Source organism: Phascolarctos cinereus, unplaced genomic scaffold (genome assembly GCF_003287225.1).
Source record: "Phascolarctos cinereus isolate Bilbo 61053 unplaced genomic scaffold, phaCin_HiC Scaffold_726;HRSCAF=1367, whole genome shotgun sequence".
In the NCBI taxonomy this organism is placed as follows: Eukaryota; Metazoa; Chordata; class Mammalia; order Diprotodontia; family Phascolarctidae; genus Phascolarctos; species Phascolarctos cinereus.
The window spans coordinates 124570436-124589086 of NW_027556098.1; the positions used below are offsets into that span (position 1 = coordinate 124570436).

The 18651-nt window shown below is 37.5% G+C and overlaps 1 protein-coding gene across 2 annotated transcripts in view; it reads left to right on the forward strand.

Annotated features, from left to right (window-relative positions):
• The window catches only part of PCCB (propionyl-CoA carboxylase subunit beta), a 46301-nt gene that overhangs the window by 14979 nt on the left and 12671 nt on the right, over window positions 1-18651 (forward strand). For both annotated transcript variants that reach the window (XM_020986099.2, XM_020986098.2), the window contains exons 6-9: window positions 1980-2090; window positions 7548-7656; window positions 11658-11778; window positions 16082-16163. In XM_020986099.2, coding sequence (XP_020841758.1) covers window positions 1980-2090; window positions 7548-7656; window positions 11658-11778; window positions 16082-16163 — 423 coding nt within the window. The remainder of the gene's footprint in view (window positions 1-1979; window positions 2091-7547; window positions 7657-11657; window positions 11779-16081; window positions 16164-18651) is intronic.

Sequence of the window (18651 nt, forward strand, 5' to 3'; positions counted from 1 at the left end):
AGTCAGCACTGTAAATCCATCACCTCTTTGTCAGAAGAAGGATAGCATGCTTCGTCATCATCAGTATTTTGGTATCATGGCTAGTCATTCCACTGATCAGAGTTCTTAAGTCTTTCAGAGTTGTTTGTCTGTTCAATGTTGTTGTTAATCAATAATTGTTCTCTTGATTTTACTCAATGTTGGCATCAGTTCATAAAAGTCTTCCCAGATTTTTCCAGAATTGCCCTTTTAATTTTTTTGTCAGAATAGTATTCATTATATTCATATATAATAATTTATTTAGTCATTCTGTGATTGATGGGTTTCTACTTCTTTACTACCATAGAAGGAGTTACCATAAATGTTTTTGCACATGGATGCTTTTCCTTTTTTTTCAAGCTCTTTAGGATATAGGCCTTTTTGATACAATTTGAAATTTGTACTAGGCCCCCTTTCTTCTCATTTTTTCCATTGTTTTCCTTAAGATTCTTGATCTTTTGTTGCTCAAGATGAATTTTGTCATTATTTTCTAGTGCTACAAAATAATTCTTGGTAGTCTGAATGATGTGACACCCAATAAGTAAATTAATTTAGATAGTATTATCATTTTTATTATATTGGCTTAGCCTACCCATGAGCAATTAGTATTTTTCCAATTATTTGGACCTGTCTTTGTTTATGTAAAGAGTTGTGTTATATAATTGTTACATAGTTGTGTTACGTAATTTCTGTGTGTATCTTAGTGAATATACTTACTCTGAAGTACTTTATACATCCAGTGGTTATTTTAAATTGAATTTCTCTATCTCTTCCTGCAGGGTTTTGTTAGTAATATACAAAAATCCTAATGATTTGTATGCATTTATTTTATGTCCTGAAACTTTGCTAAAGTTAATTTTTTAGTTGGCTCTTTAGGGTTCTCTAAGTAAACTATCATATCATCTCCAAAAAGTGATAATTTTATTTCTTCTTTCCCTATGCTTACTCCCTCAATTTCTTTTTCTTGTTGCTATAGCTAGCATTTCTAGCATTATATCAAATAGTAATGGTGGTAATAGATAACCTTGCTTTATCCCTGATTTTATCGGAAAGTCTCTTGTTTATCCCTTCTACATATAATGCTAGTCTTTGATTTTAGATATATACCACTTATATTAAGGAAAGGTCCATTTATTCATATGTTTTCTTGTTTGTCTTATTTAATTGACATGAGTATTGTATATTGTCAGAAACTTAGAGAAGATGTTATAACTTCTTTTGCATGTGTCACAGATCCATGTGGCAGTCTGCTGAAGGTTATAGACCCCTTCTCAGAATGATGCTTGTTTTTAAAAAATTCATAATTGAATGAAGTGCTAAGTTACTGTTAGAGGTTAGTAAAAATAAAGATGTAGTTTTTTTCCCATATAAGTTCACGGACCCCCTGAACTTTATATGTGGACTTCCTTCACAACCTCTCCTTTAGAGGGGACTTTGTTTGGAGCCCACAGAAAAATCCTAATGGCGGTTAAAGAGGGGGCAAAGGTCAAAGGAAGCAAAGTCACATACTTTCCAGCCAGCTTCCACCTTGGCTATGACAACAATAAAAAAATTGCATTTATACAACACTTAAATTCTTACAAAGGACTCTTTCCATAACAAATTTGTGAGGCTAGGTGTACGAATACACATATCCCCATTTTACAGATGAGGAAATGGAGGCTTAGAGGAAGTGAAGTACTTTGCCCGCATATTTATTAAGGATTGGTGTCTAAATTTGAACTAACTTCTTTTGGCTTCTCAATCCAGTATCCTTCCACCGTCCTATGCTACTTGGAGGCAGCCCGAAGACAGAAAAAAACAACTTTAGTAAGAGATTATAGGATTTTTCTACTGCCACCTGGATTCAGTTTCTGTGTAAATAATCCAGGTGTTATTTTATTGTTACCTTTATCTTTTTGCAGATAAAACCTTGAACGTGCCCAGGTAATGAGATGCCTTTGCCTTTTCTCTTTTGGCAGAGGAATGTCATGGCGTCCGGAGTTGTCCCACAAATCTCTTTGATTATGGGCCCATGTGCAGGAGGTGCTGTCTATTCCCCTGCCTTAACAGATTTCACATTCATGGTGAAGGTAAGACTCTGGTATCTATTTCCGTGTTTCCCTTTCAGAATTGTGTGGTTTCTCACATGTAGAAACATTAATTCCTGACCTAGATCTAATATTTTATCTGAATTCATTGGATTTCAGAGTGCTGCCCATCATAAAGTCTTGGAGTTGACGAGGTAGTGGTGGCATGGGATCATTAAGATGGGGCATTTCATTGGCTAGAGTGCAATGCACTTGATTTGGGGGCCATTTTTTCATGTTCATTGAATTGCAAATATATTTCAAACACTAGATTAAAGTTGGGAATACCTAACAAAATAAATAAATTAACTCAAAAAAATACGAACATGTTTTTTAAGTTAATATAAGACCATAGGGATCCCTACATACAGTATAGTGGCTGCTGTATCTATTTGACTTTGTCACTACTAATTTAATCTGTTAGTATCTCTTCAAATAGATCAGTCATAAAATTTTAGAGCTGAAAGCTACCTTAAAGATCATTCTGACTCCTCTATTTAATGTTTGTTTGTTTGTTTGTTTGTTTATTTATTTGTTTGGCAGTTGGGGTTAAGTGACTTGCCCAGGGTCACACAGCTAGTAAGTGTCAAGTGCTGGGTCTGAGGCCGGATTTGAACTCAGGTCCTCCTGACTTCAGGGCCAGTGCTCTATCCACTGAGCCACCTAGCTGCTCCTTCCCTACTTAATGTTAAATAAGGAAATTGAGGCTTAGAGAAATGAAATGACTTCCAGAACTAGGACCAGAGCCTTAATGCTTTTTCTACACCTCATCCTATTACCTACTCTTCTTACTCCTTAAAAATCTCCAGGAAAAGTGATTATATAACTTTTATTTTTTTATATAACTTTTAATGTTAGAAATTTTTTATTTTCTTTCATAACTTTCTGTTATATTAGGGCCATTTCATCTTTTAAAAAGTGATTTTATTCAAATATATGTGTACTAATGCTGAACAAATAAAAATAATCAAACAATATAGAGCATATCTCAAAATAACCTTAAAAATTGAACTTTTTGGAAATTTTATTGGAAAATTATTTTAAAAATAATTTTTAGTTCGTTAAGTATCCCTAATTACATTTAAAAAATTTGACAATTTTTGAAAAATTTGAGTTCCAAATTCTCTCCCTCCTGCCCCAACCTTCAGCCCCTGAGAAGGCATGCAATATGATATCAGTTATATATATGGAGAAAACATATGGAAAATTAATTTTATGAAAGTAGTAACACTGGTTTGTTTTGTGTCCATTTCTGACTCCATCTATGGATTACTATTGAGGGTGTGTGCTAACCAATCACCCCTCCCATTGTGAAACTGTAATAAAGGTTGACTATGCTGGTGTCTTTATTTTCATTATTAAATACCTTCCATTTTAAATGGTGCCCCAGCAAGCCATTTTACTTCTCCACAACCTTTGGCCAACTCATAGATTGTATACCTCTCCCACACATTCATCCATCCCCTCTTACATGGGCCTTTGATGAGGGATCCAGGGTTCTTTCAGTGTCTTCTCTCTCTTGCTCTTTTTTTTTTTTGTGAGGCGACTGGGGTTAAGTGACTTGCCCAGAGTCACACAGATAGTGAGTGTTATGTGTCTGAGGCCAGATTTGAACTCAGATCCTCCTGACTCCAGGGCTATTGCTCTATCCGCTGTGCCACTTAGCTTCTTCCCCTCAATGTCTTCTCTTCCCTCCCCCACTTTCCTCATGGGGTACTGCTCTTCCCTCCTTCCTAAAAATCTCTCTTCCCCTTTGAGTGATACTTTCTCACTTCTGGCCAATAGCCAACCCAGGTAGAGTTGGAAGAAATCCCTGACTTGCTTCTCATTTTTAGAATTACATTTAATCCTCATCAGCCTGAGAAATGAATGTCTAACCTGTTTACAAACCTGGATCACCTCCTTCACTAGCTTCACTATGCCAGCGGTCACTGTTTTTAGCTTAGCTTTTGATACAATGACAAGTGCAGTCATTTCCCAGGATTGCTCAGATCTGCCAGCTTAGCAAAGGCTTTAGTAGTTAAAAGGAAGGGCTGCCTGAAGATTCCCTAAGCATACACTCCAGTTGAAAGAAATGGACTTGTCCTTGAAAATTGAAGAAATGTGACTTGACAAGCCTTGCACTCACTTGGTTTCTCTTTGCCATAGCTTAATATCAGATTGGAATACAGTGACAGGAACAAAACCTTCTATGTTCTATTGGAATTTGGTACAGATTTAGGTTTTGGTACTTCTTCCTTTCAAGCTCTTCAACAAATATTTGAAAGGGGAAACACTTGAGTGTGTTGTGGTTTCCAGAATTTGGCTGGCAGAACTCCCTGGCAAATCACTGCCTTTTCTGATTCACGATTTTGGACCAGTAGGGGCCGCAATGTGGATACAAGCTTAAATAAAAACAATTTTTTGTGTCCTGAGGATTTTTTTTTCAGTTCTGTATTTGTGTAAATTCACATTTTAAAGTAGCAGCTATCAAGTCAGAAAAAAGAATTATTTCCATTACAATTATTTTGAGGAAAATATTTATTGTAAGGATTTCATATCCTCTGTAATTAAAGTTTAATATAACAGTATGCCATAAGCACCTTTTTATTGTCAGACCATTGCCTGGTTTTAATGTAATAAAGTACGTGTTAATATTAAGAGGCTCCAGTCTTATTCCTCTTAGCTTATTGATTTAGGAGCAGAACTGCTCTGAGCTGTGTGGCCTTTAATGTCCTGGATGCTAGAAAGAGAGTCTTCTGTCCCTGCTAGTTCATAGCCCCCTCTGCCATGTGTTCAGTTAATGTAGATTTTTCCAAATAAGTTCCCTCTAACCACTGTCTTTTCAGTCTTGATAAAACTTGTGGCCAGTTAATACAAACACTGGGATAGTGGGAAAGCATCCTTTCTCCCCTTGTCTCAGCAACCCTGTTACTGCTATGATTTGTTTGTGGTAGCATGCATTTCTTTCTGTTTAAAATTGCAAACCATAACTTCCCCCAAGAAGCTGTTCATCTCTTACTGAAAGTAATTGATAGCTTTGCTGATTTATGCACCAGACATGCTTATCTTGTTGAATTTTAATTGTTTGAAATGAAATAGTTGTGATTTTGAGCAAGTGAAAATTTGGGCGACCAAATCAAGTTTACTTGAATAGTGAGTGAGGTGATGGGTAATGAAGAAGTTACTGAAAATGTGCAGACTGGCCCCTGTTATTGTAAGGGAAGACTACTATTAATTATCGTGTCTGGAAAGTGTTCCCCCCATCTTCTTCCAAGCGTGTCTTTGATTTGATGGCTTTTCAAAGACTAGAGCAGTCTCATTGAGTGTCTTCCTCCAAGAAGGAGGCTCGTGGCCACTCTCAGCCATGCAGTACCTATCTAGACTGAAAAAAGAAACTACCACTGGAGAATGGGGGTGGGATGGGATTCCTAAACAAGTCCACACAGGAAGAATGACTTGAATTTCTACACAATAACCCTTATTTAAGCCATTGAAATGAGTTGCTTTTAAGATAGAGCTAACACAGGAAAAATTGTTCAATTCTGCTGTTTCCAAATAAAATAAAATATGGCTTCTAGCTACTTTTTTAAGGCTTAAGATTCTTTCTCTTGGTACTTTGCTCAACATTAGTATAGGGACACTGATAACTCCTCTTCTTTCTTTTGTTTGCAGCCCAAGTCAGCTAGATGAAAGGAGAAGACAGATCAATCATTAGAAACAAATTTACTATCAGCACAGTTTGAGAGGTTTAGTTGTTGCAAAAACAGACTTAAGTGAAGTACAGAAGAGGTAGTGAACTTCATTCTTACAGTCCATGATATCCAAAAGCTGAGGCTGACATTCCATATTTCCATGCCCTCTAGTGTGTATCCTTTAACTTCTTTCTGATTGGATTTACTCAATCCAGCTCTTAGTATTTCTGGAAATTGCCTTCTACAAGGTCCTCATTTAGACTTAAAATGAGATTGTTTTGATTTCCCTGCCCTGCCTCCTGGCCTTTTAGGGAGAAGATTGGAGGCAAGCAGTGCTCTGCTTATTGATGAACTTTCTAGACTGGTATACTTGGTGGGCAGGATCTAAAAGATTTGTGAAGACCTAAGTCTGGCATCAGAGTAGAAATGTTATTTCAGTCCTTCAAGCATCAAAGAAAGCCTTCTGTGCCTGGCACTGTCATAGCCTTCTTTGTCATGTATTCACTTATTTGGGTCGTCTCTGACCCCAATATTGTCAATCTTTACTCCTCATGCAAAGAGGTCACCATGTAAAATGTCACTGTATTTGAATCCAATGGGATGCAAAAGTGACTTGGAAAATATAATTGCTGGGGTTTTTTCAGAGTGGGGGAAATCTTAGAAAATTGATTTCCTTTGGTTGCTAGATCTGCTGTCCGTCTGTTACCTTGTTGGCCCAGATATAGTCTACACTCTTAAATTGACATCCTTTTGAAAGGCGGACAAAAAAGAATGTCTACAGTGAAAAATAATACTAAAGTTCCAAAATACATTTACTGTGAAAGATTTTTAAAAACATTTCTTTTGATTCAAATGAAGTTTTTTATTCACTTAAAAAAAACAAATCGTCTTTTGCATCACATTTCAGGCATCTGTTTATTCAACCTTGGGTAATAAACATTTATATTTCTCAGTGTCTTTCCTTGTATGGTGTCAAGTAGGTATTCACCTGCTTGAGCTGGTGGGAGCTATACAGGGAATGACTTGAGGCAACAAAGAGGTTAGAGAGATCCTGATGAGGATGGTGGTGGTCATGTCCCAAAGGCCCTGAGCCTTAGTAAGACACTATCTTACCTGCTTTCTCAGGTACTCTCATTTAATTCAAATTGTTCTCCTCATTATTCTCCAAAAAAAGAGGGCCTTTTTTAAGCCTGTGTCGTGACTTTTTTTTCTTTCAAAACTAGCCTTATTTTTTTTTTAAGTGAATATTTTTTTTTTAGGATATCATGAATATTGAGATGATTAGAGGTATCTTAAAGTATCACAAAACTAAGTTTGGGAATCAAGGACTTGTAGCTGGGTAATGCATACTCAATAACAATACATGGATTTAAATTATTTTTCAGAAAGGGATTGTTCTCTCTGCTGTGTATAATTTTTGGTCTGTGAGTTTCTCCTACCTTTTCCTCAGTTGTTTTTTAGATATAAAAGAAATTAGAGCCTCTTACACTTTTTTACTTAGCTTAAAAATAAGCTGCTGTAAGCAGCATAATCATAGCTTTGGTTGGTGGGGCGCTCTGGGTGTTTCAGAGTGCTTCCATGTACCCTGTACTGTTATCTTATTATTATCTGCACCACATTACAGCTCATTTTTACAAGCATTGAACCAAGAGTGAAATAACATGATGAAGTGACATTTGTGGGGCTCTCTTTTTCTTATCTGTAAAATGAGGCGGTTGAACTAAATGCTGTCTCTCTTCCAGCTCTGTTGTTCTTGATTGATTTGTCTGGAAATCTGTGATTGCAGGATACATCCTATCTGTTCATCACGGGCCCGGATGTGGTAAAGTCTGTCACCAATGAGGATGTCACCCAAGAAGAGCTTGGCGGTGCCAAGACACATACAACGATGTCAGGTGAGAAGGATCCCATCAACCTTGTCAGCTAATGATTCACTTTTGTTTTTCTTTTTGTTTTTGTGAGGCAGTCGGGGTTAAGTGACTTGCCCAAGCTCACACAGCTAGTACGTGTCAAGTGTCTGAAGCCTGATTTGAACTCACGTCCTCCTGACTCCAAGGCCGGAGCTGTATCCACTGCGCCGCCTAGCTGCCCCTAAATGATTCACTTTTAAAAAATGTTTGGAATACCTTTTGAAATGGATGTTAAGCATACCCTTTTTAAAAAGTATTTTCTAAAGAGTTTCTAAAAAAGATTTCCATGCTTCCACAGTGGTAACATTTCTTGACTCCAGAAACAATGATGAGAGAGTATGTAGGAGGGAGCAGCAGTGGTAGTTGTTAGTGGGTTTTTTTTCCTTTGTTACATTTATTGGTTTTATTGTAAAAAGAACTAAGAAGCCATAGCTGCCCAGAGTTCCCTGAAGGTGTGCACCAAATGAAAATAGGAGGGCCCTTTCACACTTGAGAGGAAATGAGAGACTGTTTTCAGTAACTTTTCTTCAGTGTCTGAATTGCAGTTTTAAAAATATTAAAATCCCCAGGAGAAATCTCTGGTAAGTAGTCAGACTAGCTCAATCTTTACTAGCTCCCTAGGAAAGGCCTGATACACCTATTTCCAGGCTGTGGAAACATTGGTGTTTGAGAGCCTGTTTCTGCTCTTGTAGACCTATCTGGAGACAGACCCTCTTAGGTCAGTGTAAGCATCTGACAGACCCTTCTTGCCCACAGAGGTGTAAATGTGGTCGAGTGGAAAGAGCTGAAGGAAAACAGCAGAATTTCTGGGTTCACATCCCCCTCTGTTACTGTGTGAACTCAGGCAAATCACTTTACTCTTTCTGTTTCAGTGTCCTCACCTGTGAAATGAGGATCTTAAAGGCATAGAGGATGGGGAGGTGGGGGAAGGGAGGGAGGTGGGAGAAGGAAGGGGGAGGGAACAAGTATTTATTAAGCACCTGCTGTGTGCTAGGCACTGTGCTAATGCCAGATATTATCTCATTTAATCCTCACAATACCATGAGGTAGGTGTTGTTATTATTCTCATTTTACAGTTGAGAAAACTGACCTAAACAGAGGTTCAGTGACCTGCCCAGGGTTGTTGTTTGTTATAGTTAGTCGTGTCCAGCTCTATGTAACCTCATGGATTTTGCCCATTGGGTTTTCTTGGCAGAGATAGGAGAGTGGTTTGCTGTTTCCTTCTCCAGTGTGCCCCTATTTTACAGATGAGGAATTGAGGCAAATAGGGTTAAGTGACTTACCCAGGGTCACACAGCTAGTAAGTGTCTGAGACTGGATCTGAACTGAGGTCTTCCAGACTTCAGGCCCAGGGCACTACCCCATTGCTCTACCAGCTTCCTCACTAGACTAGATGATCTTTAAGGGTCTTTCCAACTATAAATCTTATGATTTTGATCCTAAGTTCTTCCCATAGACTGTCTATTCTCCTTGTGGTGGAAAATAACAGTATGAGAATCTTACATCTTGATTCAAATTAATTATTAAGCAAATTAGGTAGTTAATATTTTTGGGTCTCACCTAGGTTTTTCTTAATAGTATTATTTAATCAGAGACATTGAAGGCATGAATGAGAGAAAAGGAGAAGGGGTGGTTACATAGCAAGAAGGAAAAATAACAAATTAATTGTCTGGGACCTAAATACTACCAAGATACTAAAAGACCCAAAGGAGTGCCCTTAGCTTAGGCAGTAGCTTCTTTACCGAGTGTTTATGGGAAAATAGGGACAAGAATTGCCCAGGATGAGGAGATGTGGGGAGCATGCAATCTTCATTGGTGGGTGGCATGCCCACACCACTGAAAGTATTTAATTTAATCGAGTTAATCAGAACAGCCTCAACTTGATAATAAACTTGTACCTTTAAAAAATTACAGAATGTGGGACAGCTAGGTGGCACAGTGGATAGAGCACCAGCCCTGAAGTCAGGAGGACTTGAGTTCTAATGCGGCCTCAGACCAAACACTTGATATTAACTGTGTGACCCTAGGCAAGTCTCTTAAACTCCAATTGCCTTAAAAAAAATTACAGAATGTTACCAGTTCTTGATATTCTTTTAATTCAATTTTTTAAATGTAGCACCAAGTGGGCATGAAATAGATACAGTCAACTTTGTTCTTCCTGTTTCTAGTTTCTTCCTTCTACAACCCACCTACCCCACAGTTTTCAAAATAATCTTCATGAAGGACAGTCTGGCCATGTCACTCTTCTGCTTAAGAATCTTTGGTGACTCCCTGCTATAGGATAAGATATAGACTCCTCAGCTAAAGCTTCCTACAATCTGGTTCCAGCCTCTTTTTCTAGCCTTTTTTCTCCCGCACATGACCACCCTTCACCTGCTCCAAGGTACAGCTACACTAACCTATTGGATGTTTCCCGAACTAACAACTACATCTCTGCCCTCTGGGGCTTTGCACAAGCTGTCCCCAGGACCTGGAATACACTCTGTGTTGATTTAAGTCTTACTGAATTCTCTTTTTTTTTTTTTTGCTTTTTGGTGAGGCAGTTGGGGTTAAGTGACTTGCCCAGGGTCACACAGCCAGTAAGTTTCAAGGTGTCTGAGCCAGATTTGAACTCAGGTCCTCCTGACTCCAAGACTGGAGCTCTATCCACTGTGCCATCTAACTGCCCCTGAATTTCTCTTTTTCTTCAAGGCTCAGCTCCAGTACTACTAAAGCTAGTCTTTCAGGATTCCTCTCCTATTGAAAATTAATTTCCTTTTACTTCTCTTTACCTGCTATAATTCTCCGATACACTTGAAACTCCTTAGGGTAGAATTAGTTTGCATTGTGTTTTTATGTCTGCAGCACCCAGCAGAGTGCCTTGCACATAGTAAGTGTGTAATAACCACTTCTTAAAATCTTAAGCTAAAATGTACATCCTTAGATCCAAACTAGGCCTGTAGCTAAGTAGTGTGTGTTTGGTAATAACTGTTTCTCTCTTTCCCCACCTTCCAGCTCCCACAAACAAATGCCCATTATTCCTATACTTGTTGGATTTGAATGTAAATTATGAATAGTGATATCTGAGGATTTCGCGGGTTGGAACATCATACTGGTTGCATGAGGTGCTAGAACCTTGTAGCTCCTCCAGGAGGAGATTTGGAATCACTCAAGAATTCAGTTAAACTATTCACTTAAGAAAAAATAAGTGGATGATTAATGTTTGGACAAGCTGATCAGTTTCATGTATATGTATAACATATGCGTATATATCAGATTTCATATAGATGTAGAGCATTCCACATTCTCTTCTAACCCTTTCATTTGACAGGGCAAGTCAGGCTCAGCGGCATTTAGTCACTTGTCCAAGGCCAAGGTGGTAAGCATAACAAGTGATATTTGAACTCAGATCTTCTGACTCTAGGGCTAATGTTTTCCACTGTACTCTGTGTGTGTGTGTGTGTGTGTGTGTGTGTGTGTGTGTATGTTTGCATGTATATATATGTATATATATGCCCAGTTACTTTTGCATTATTGGGCCTAGAATTGAACAGGAGGAGAGAGATCTGATTGATACTATTATGCTATGAAAGATACTCTCCCTTTTCTGGAGCCATTGAACTACCATAATGCTTTGAAAAAAATGTCTAGGGAAGAAACTATTCTTTCTTAGCAATTTTCTTGTATAAATTTAAGGAACCTTAGAGTTCATGTGGTTAGTCCGCCACCTCTATTACACAGATGACGAAGCTAAAGCCCAGGAGCAGAGGTGATTTGCCCAAGGTCACAAAGGTAAGTAGCTGAGATAAGCTGCAAACCCATCACTTCTGATTTAAAATCCAACATTCTTTCTTGGGCATCATGCCACAACTGGTAGATGAACGTAATTGAATAAATGACTTTCTTTCCAAGCACATCTACAAACAGCAGGGATGATACTTAAACAGTTTTGGACCAATTGGATGATCTGTCTGAAGCCTAATCTCCTTTTGCCTTTTTGTTTGTAGGTGTGGCACACAGAGCCTTTGAAAATGACATAGATGCCCTATTTAACCTCCGGGAATTCTTCAACTACTTACCTTTGAATAACCAGGATCCAGCTCCAATACGTGAATGTCATGATCAGCGGTAAATGACAGAAAATACAGCACTTCTTAATGTGTTGTGGAATTATGGCTTTAGAGACCAACTTTGGGATAACTTAGTGCTGTTTTTTAAATTTGTTTTTTTAATTTTCACATTAGTCATGTTGTAAGGAAGAATTAGAACCAATAGGAAGAACCACAAGAAAGAGGAAACAAAACAAAACCGAAGAAGAAAAAAAGAGTAAAGAGTATGCTTCCATCTGCATTCAAACTCCATAGTTCTTTCTTTGGGTGTGGATAGCATTTTCCATCTTAAGACTTTTGGAGATGTCTTAGATCCTTGCATTGCTGAGAAGGGCTAAGTCTGTCAACATTAGTCATCACACAGTGTGGCTGTTACTGTGTACTGTGTCTCCTGGTTCTGCTCACTTCACTCAGCATCAGACCATACAAGTCTTTCCAGGTTTTTCTGAAGTCTGCCTGTTCATCATTTCTTATAGCATAATGGTATTCCATTATATTCGTATACCACATCTTGCTCAGCCATTCCCTAGTTGATGGGCATCCTCTCAATTTCCATTCTTTGCCACCATGAAAAGAGCTGCTATGAATATTTTTGTACATGTGGGTCCTTTTCTCATTTTTATGATCTCTTTGGGATACAGCCTTAAAAGTGCTATTGCTGGGTCTGACCTAGTACCCTTTGATCACTTTACTTGTTGGTCAGATTTGAAAAGTAGAGTACACTCAAGTTTTTGTATACTGTTAAGACAGATGACTTAGACCTTTCAGATAGTTGTATGCCTAGGGACAGCAGCAGAGAAAGCCAGTTTTATTTTGACCCCTTTGAAACATGAGACGCAACATGGAAGAAACACAAAATTTAAAGTTAGAAAGTGTTTGGGCTTTGCCCCCTAATACTAGCTCTGTGGCCTTGATCAAATTGTTTAATTACTCTGAGCCTCAGTTTATTTATCTGTAAAATGGAAATATTAATGCCTATACTGCCTGCTTTACATCTTTAGCATAATGATCAAATGAGACAGATACCATATGTAAAGTACTTGGTAAACTGTCAAGCACTATATATGTGTATATGTAAACTAGTAAACTTAAATGTATCCTAGACCAGCAGCTGGTACAGTTCCTTCCATATAGTAGGAGTTTAATCAATCTTGTTGAATGAATAATGTGGGGACAGGATGAGAGACCAAAAAAATTAGTTTCTGGAAGACACGATGTGGGCAGGGATGATAAGATTATAAGTTTTCTCCATATTTTGACATTTACCCAAACAATCTGCAAATTTTTTGTAGAATGGTATGCACATTAATGTATGTATTGTTTGTGGTAAGGGCTTTTGTTCTGGATAAGTTTTGTCTCTTGCTGTTACTACATGTTCCAGAGTGTCTAAGAGGAAATGGTTTAATTGTGGCTGATGATTTGTGATGTGAGAGATGAAGAAGAGAATCACAGTGAGATCTGAGGTGACCTTTCTTTGCTAAGCGATCTCAAAACTCTCCCTTCTGTGTTTTGTGCCCCTTTTGCACCAAACTGACATCACTGGCTTTGTCCCCATTTGACTTCTCTGACCTTAAGTGCCTAGAGCCTGAAGCATGTCTTAAAGAAAAACCATTTTTGATGGATAATTTTGATTACATTAAATTGAAAAGTTTTTGCACAAAGCCAATGCAACCAAGATTAGGAAGTAAGCAGAAAACTGGGAAAGAATTTTTATAACCAGTATCTCTGATAAAGGCCTCATTTCTAAAACATATAGAGAACTGAGTCAAATTTATAAGAACACATGTCATTTCCCAACTGATAAATTGTCAAAGGATATGAACAGGAAGTTTTCAGAGGAAGAAATTAAAGCCATCTATAGTCATATGAAAAAATGCTCTAAATCACTTTTTATTTTTTATTTATTTATGTTTATTGATTGATTGATTGATTGCTTTTTAGTGAGGCAGTCGGGGTTAAGTGACTTGCCCAGGTTCACATAGCTAGTAAGTGTCTGAGGCCAGATTTGAATTCAGGTCCTTCTGCCTCCAAGGCCAGAGTTCTATCCACTGTGCCACCTAGCTGCCCCTCTCTAAATCACTATTAATTGGACAAATGCAAATCAAAACAATTCTGAAGTACCACATCACACCTATCAGATTGGCTAACATGACAAAACAGCAAAATTATAAATGTTGGAGAGGATAGGGGAAAATTGGGACACTGATGCATTGTTGGTGATGTTGTGAACTGATCCAGCTATTCTGGAGAGCAATTTGGAACCATCCTCAAACGGCAACCAAACTGTGTATACCCTTTGTTCTAGCAATACCACTACTAGGTCTGCATCTCAAAGAGATCATATGAATAGGAAAAGGACCCACATGTACAAAAATATTTATAGCAGCTCTTTTTGTGGTGGCAAAGAATTGGAAATTTGAGGAGATGCCCATCAGTTGGGGAATGGCTGAAAAAGTTGTGGTATATGAATGTAATGGAATATTATTGTGCTATAAGAAATGATGAGCAGGCTAACTTCCAAAAAATCTGGAAAAACTTATATGAACTGATGCTGAGTGAAGTGAGCAGAACCAGGAGAACACTGTACACGGTAACAGCCACATTATGCAATGACTAATTTTGATAGACTTCTTTCTTCTTACCAATGCAAGGATCTAAGACAACTCCAAATGACTCATGATGGAAAATGCTGTCCACAGCTAGAAAAAGAACTATGGAGTCTGAATGCAAATCGAAGTATATTGTTTGCTTTCTCTCATTTTTTGGGGGGGTTTCTTCTTTCTCATGGTTTCTCTCATTGGTTCTGGTTCTTCTTTACAACATGACTAATGTGAAAATAGGTTTAATATGAATGTATGTAGTTGAGCCTATATCAATTTACATGTTACTTTGGGGTAGAGGGAGGGGAGAGATGGGGAGAAAATTTGGAACTCAAAATCTTATGGAAGTGAATGTTGAAAACTAAAAATAAATAGATTTATGTTTAAAAAAGATAGACCCTTTTTGGATGTCGAAACATGGGATGAGTATTTTGGAAAAGGACTGGTAGAAAGGTACTGGGTCATCGTTGTTCAAAGTAATCATGTATTTGTCATGGAACTAATCTGGGTCAAGGATAGCTTGTTTCCTGGAGAGAAGGTTATGTTAAACAATGCAGCTTCCTTGATCTAGTCTTCTCATTATTACTCTGTCTCCAGATATGTCTGCAAGGGCAGGAACAGGATTTCAAATACCATCCATACATGTTTCCATTACTCGTAGGGGGAATTTCTTCATCTGGGAGTGCCCCATATCAATAAAGCCACACTCCAGGCCAAATATTGCTCAGTGAAATGTTTGGCTTTTCCTTTTGTGTGCTACAGTTTCCTAAAAATAACACTCAGAGATTTTCTAGGTATAAAGTGAAAGATTTACTACGTTCTCGCGAGAAGCAGGCATCTGCTTTGTCCGGCAGTCTGAGCAAAGCGAGGGGAGGCACAAAAGTCAGAACAAAGGTTATATAGTCCTAACACAGAGACACCCACCACTGGCTGTAAATTCCCATTGGACAGGAATTTCAGCCTTACAATCTAAAACGTGAAAATCTACCCCAGAGACAAGGAATCTCATTATAATACTACCAGTCCTAGCTATTTTATCCTTATTTAGCATTAGCCATTACCTAATATTAATGTAACAGTACAGATCATGTGTTTTCTAGGAACTTGAAACTTGGGGCTATTCAGGCTAGCATAACCAACCTTGAGTTTGTAACAGTCTACAAAACTGTTACATTCAGTGGTGTGAGAGCTCTCACACTGTTTACATTGTCTCACTCACTTCTCTCTGCTTCTCCTATCACTTTCTTTTGTGATTTTCAGCGGTCAGACTTCCTACCCTAGAGGTTTTGTCTGAGCCTTGGAGGCATGCACTTTTATTTCCAAAGCACTTGTTCTTTTGATTTAGATTTCTGAAGTAATTATATTCATTAAATGAGCTCATTCCCTGCTTCTGAGATTGTATCTGTTGATCCTTTGCTGAGGTTTTCTATTATTAGTAATATGCAGTCACTTTTGTTCAGTGGAATAATAGTGATTGTTATTGAAATGAGCACTGATCATTTGTACTCAGTAAGTGCTAACTATATGATTCATTTTATGATTCTAACTATCCAAACCTATTTTTGATGGTCATTTTTTTTTTGCCTTGTGAATAATGAAGTCCTCATACAGCTGGCTTTCTGGGTAATTCCTTTTTGTCATTTTGTCTTCAGGGCCTGGCACATGATGGGTGCTGTTGATTAATTACTAATCTTGTCCTCTTCTCTTCTTGATTACTTTCAGTGACCGCCTGGCTCCTGAGCTGGACACGCTTGTCCCATTGGAGTCTACTAAAGCCTATGACATGGTGGATATAGTACATGCAGTAAGTACTTCCTCTGATTTTGTTGAACCTGTCTGCCTCTGGTGGGGGGTCTAGCCAAGAATTGGACTTGATAGCTTTAAGGTTTGGAATGGGCTGTTTTGGAGTGCCAGCCAGCAAGGATTTAAGAGATTATTTCATCTAGTTACTAGCTACTAGGACTAGTCCAAGTAGATCCTCAAAGAAAAGAATGACTTGGTCCCAAGCATTATAAGAATACCTGGAATAAAAGAAGCATGCAATATGAAGTGTAATATTAAATGAAATGAGAGCTATGGAAAAAAGAATAAGAAGTATAATAAATATCTTAGACTAGAACATGGGAAAGCATACCCAAGATTTTGAATCTTGTAAATTAGAAAAGATGAAACAGAAAGCATTGACTCTGTGAAAACATAAACATTAAAACAAGATCAAAAGATTGGAGTGGGGACTCAGAAAAATACTTAAGGTATATACTAGCAAAAACATCTCACTTAGAAAACTTGGTTAAGGAGAGGAAATCTAAGAATCATCAAACTTCCTAAAAGCATGATGGAATAAAAATCTAGATTCCACATTAAATCATAAACAAAGATTGTCCAGATCTGTTAAAACCGTAGGGCAAAGGAAAGTCTTCACCAGTTATTACTTGGAAAAAACCCTAAAATGAAAAATCTTAAAGTTAAGCAGGAAGATAGTAAAAATAGACAGTATGAGATTTAACAAGGAAACTATACCTCAAGGCACCATAGATAATGAACTAATACTAATACTTTTAATATCAGCACTAAATGCAAAACATAAAAATATTTAAAGGAAAAATGCATTGAATTGTAAAGAGAAACAGACAGGAAAATGGTAATAATGGAAAATCTCAATGTAGCCCCTTCAGACCTAGGCAAATCTAACAGAAAGCTAAACCCCATTGCCTCGCCAAAAAAAAAATGGCAACAATGAGAAATAGAATTCACAGCAAACTTTTGCTTGATTATATGCCAACAAAACTGGTAATGTAGATGAAATGAATGTTTACAAAAATGAATAATACTCAGGTTAACAGAAGAAGTAGATTATTTAAACAACCTAATATCAAGAAAAAATTCTTTTGAAGAAGTCATATGGGTTTGTAAGTGAACTCTATCAAACATTCAAACAGTTAATTCCAATATGATTTTAACTGTACAAAAACAGGAAAAGATTCCACCAAACTCCTCTGATATAAATGTTGTCTCCATGCTGGAGAGACAAAGAAGAGAAAGAAAATGGTAAACAGGTAAAATCCTGTTCTAACAGGATCTCTAATGAATATTGAAATAATATTAAATAAAATATTAGCAAAGATGCTATAACAATATATTAAAATATTAAACACTGTAATCGGATTGGATTTATTCCAGGAATGCAGGGTTGGTTCAACATAAGGAAAGCTATAAACATAATAGACCATATTAATAGCAATAATTTTTTAAAATGTAATTAAATCAATAGATCCTGAAAAAGCTTTAGGCAAAATTCAACATTCATCCTGTTGAAAACAGTAAAAAATATGAGAATAAATGAACCATTCCTTAATATGGTAAAGCATATCTAGCTAATACCAATAGTCAGCATTTTATGGAATAGAGAAAGACTAGAGGCCTTTCTAATAAAATCAAGGATGAAGCCACTAAATGGCTCAGTGGGTAGAGCCCTGGGCCTAGAGTCAGGAAGACCTAAGTTCAAATACAGCTTCAGATACTAGCTGTGACCCTGGGCAAATCACTGAACCTCCATTTGCCTTAGTCCACTAGAGAAGAAGGATATGGCAAACCATTCCAGTATCTTTGCCTAGAAAGCCTCATAGTCAGTGTTGGCATGTATGGTCTCTGCGGTCATGAACAGTCAGATACGACTGAATGACTAAACAACAGCAAAAGCAAGGATATCCATTATCACCATTAATATTTGATATGCTTCTAGAAATGCTAAACTTTGGGCAAATCACTTAATCTCTGTTGGCAGGTAGGTGGCACAGTGGATACAGCACTGGACCTACAGTCAGGAAGATCTGAGTTCAGATGTGGCCTCAGACAATGACTAGCTGTATGACCGTGGGCAGGTCACTTAACCCTGTTTGCCTTAGTTTACTGATCTGTAAAATAAACTGGAGAAGGAAATGGCAAACCACTGCAATATCTTTGCCAAGAAATCCCCAAATGGGGTCTTAAAGGGTCAGACACTAGTGAAACGACTGAACAACAACAGAAATGCTGACTTTAGCACTAAGATGAAAAAAAGAAATTGAGGGAATAAGAATAAGCAAAGAGGAAGCAAAACCATTGCTTTTCTTCAGATGATGTGATCTATCTAGAGAAATCAAAAGAGACAATTAAACATTAATTGAAACAATAAATTAAGCAAAGTTATAAAGTAAAATTCAATTCAAAATCACCATATAATGTATATAATATTTGGGAGTCTTTCTACAGATGTAAAAAGGAACTATATAAACACAGTCACAAAACATTTT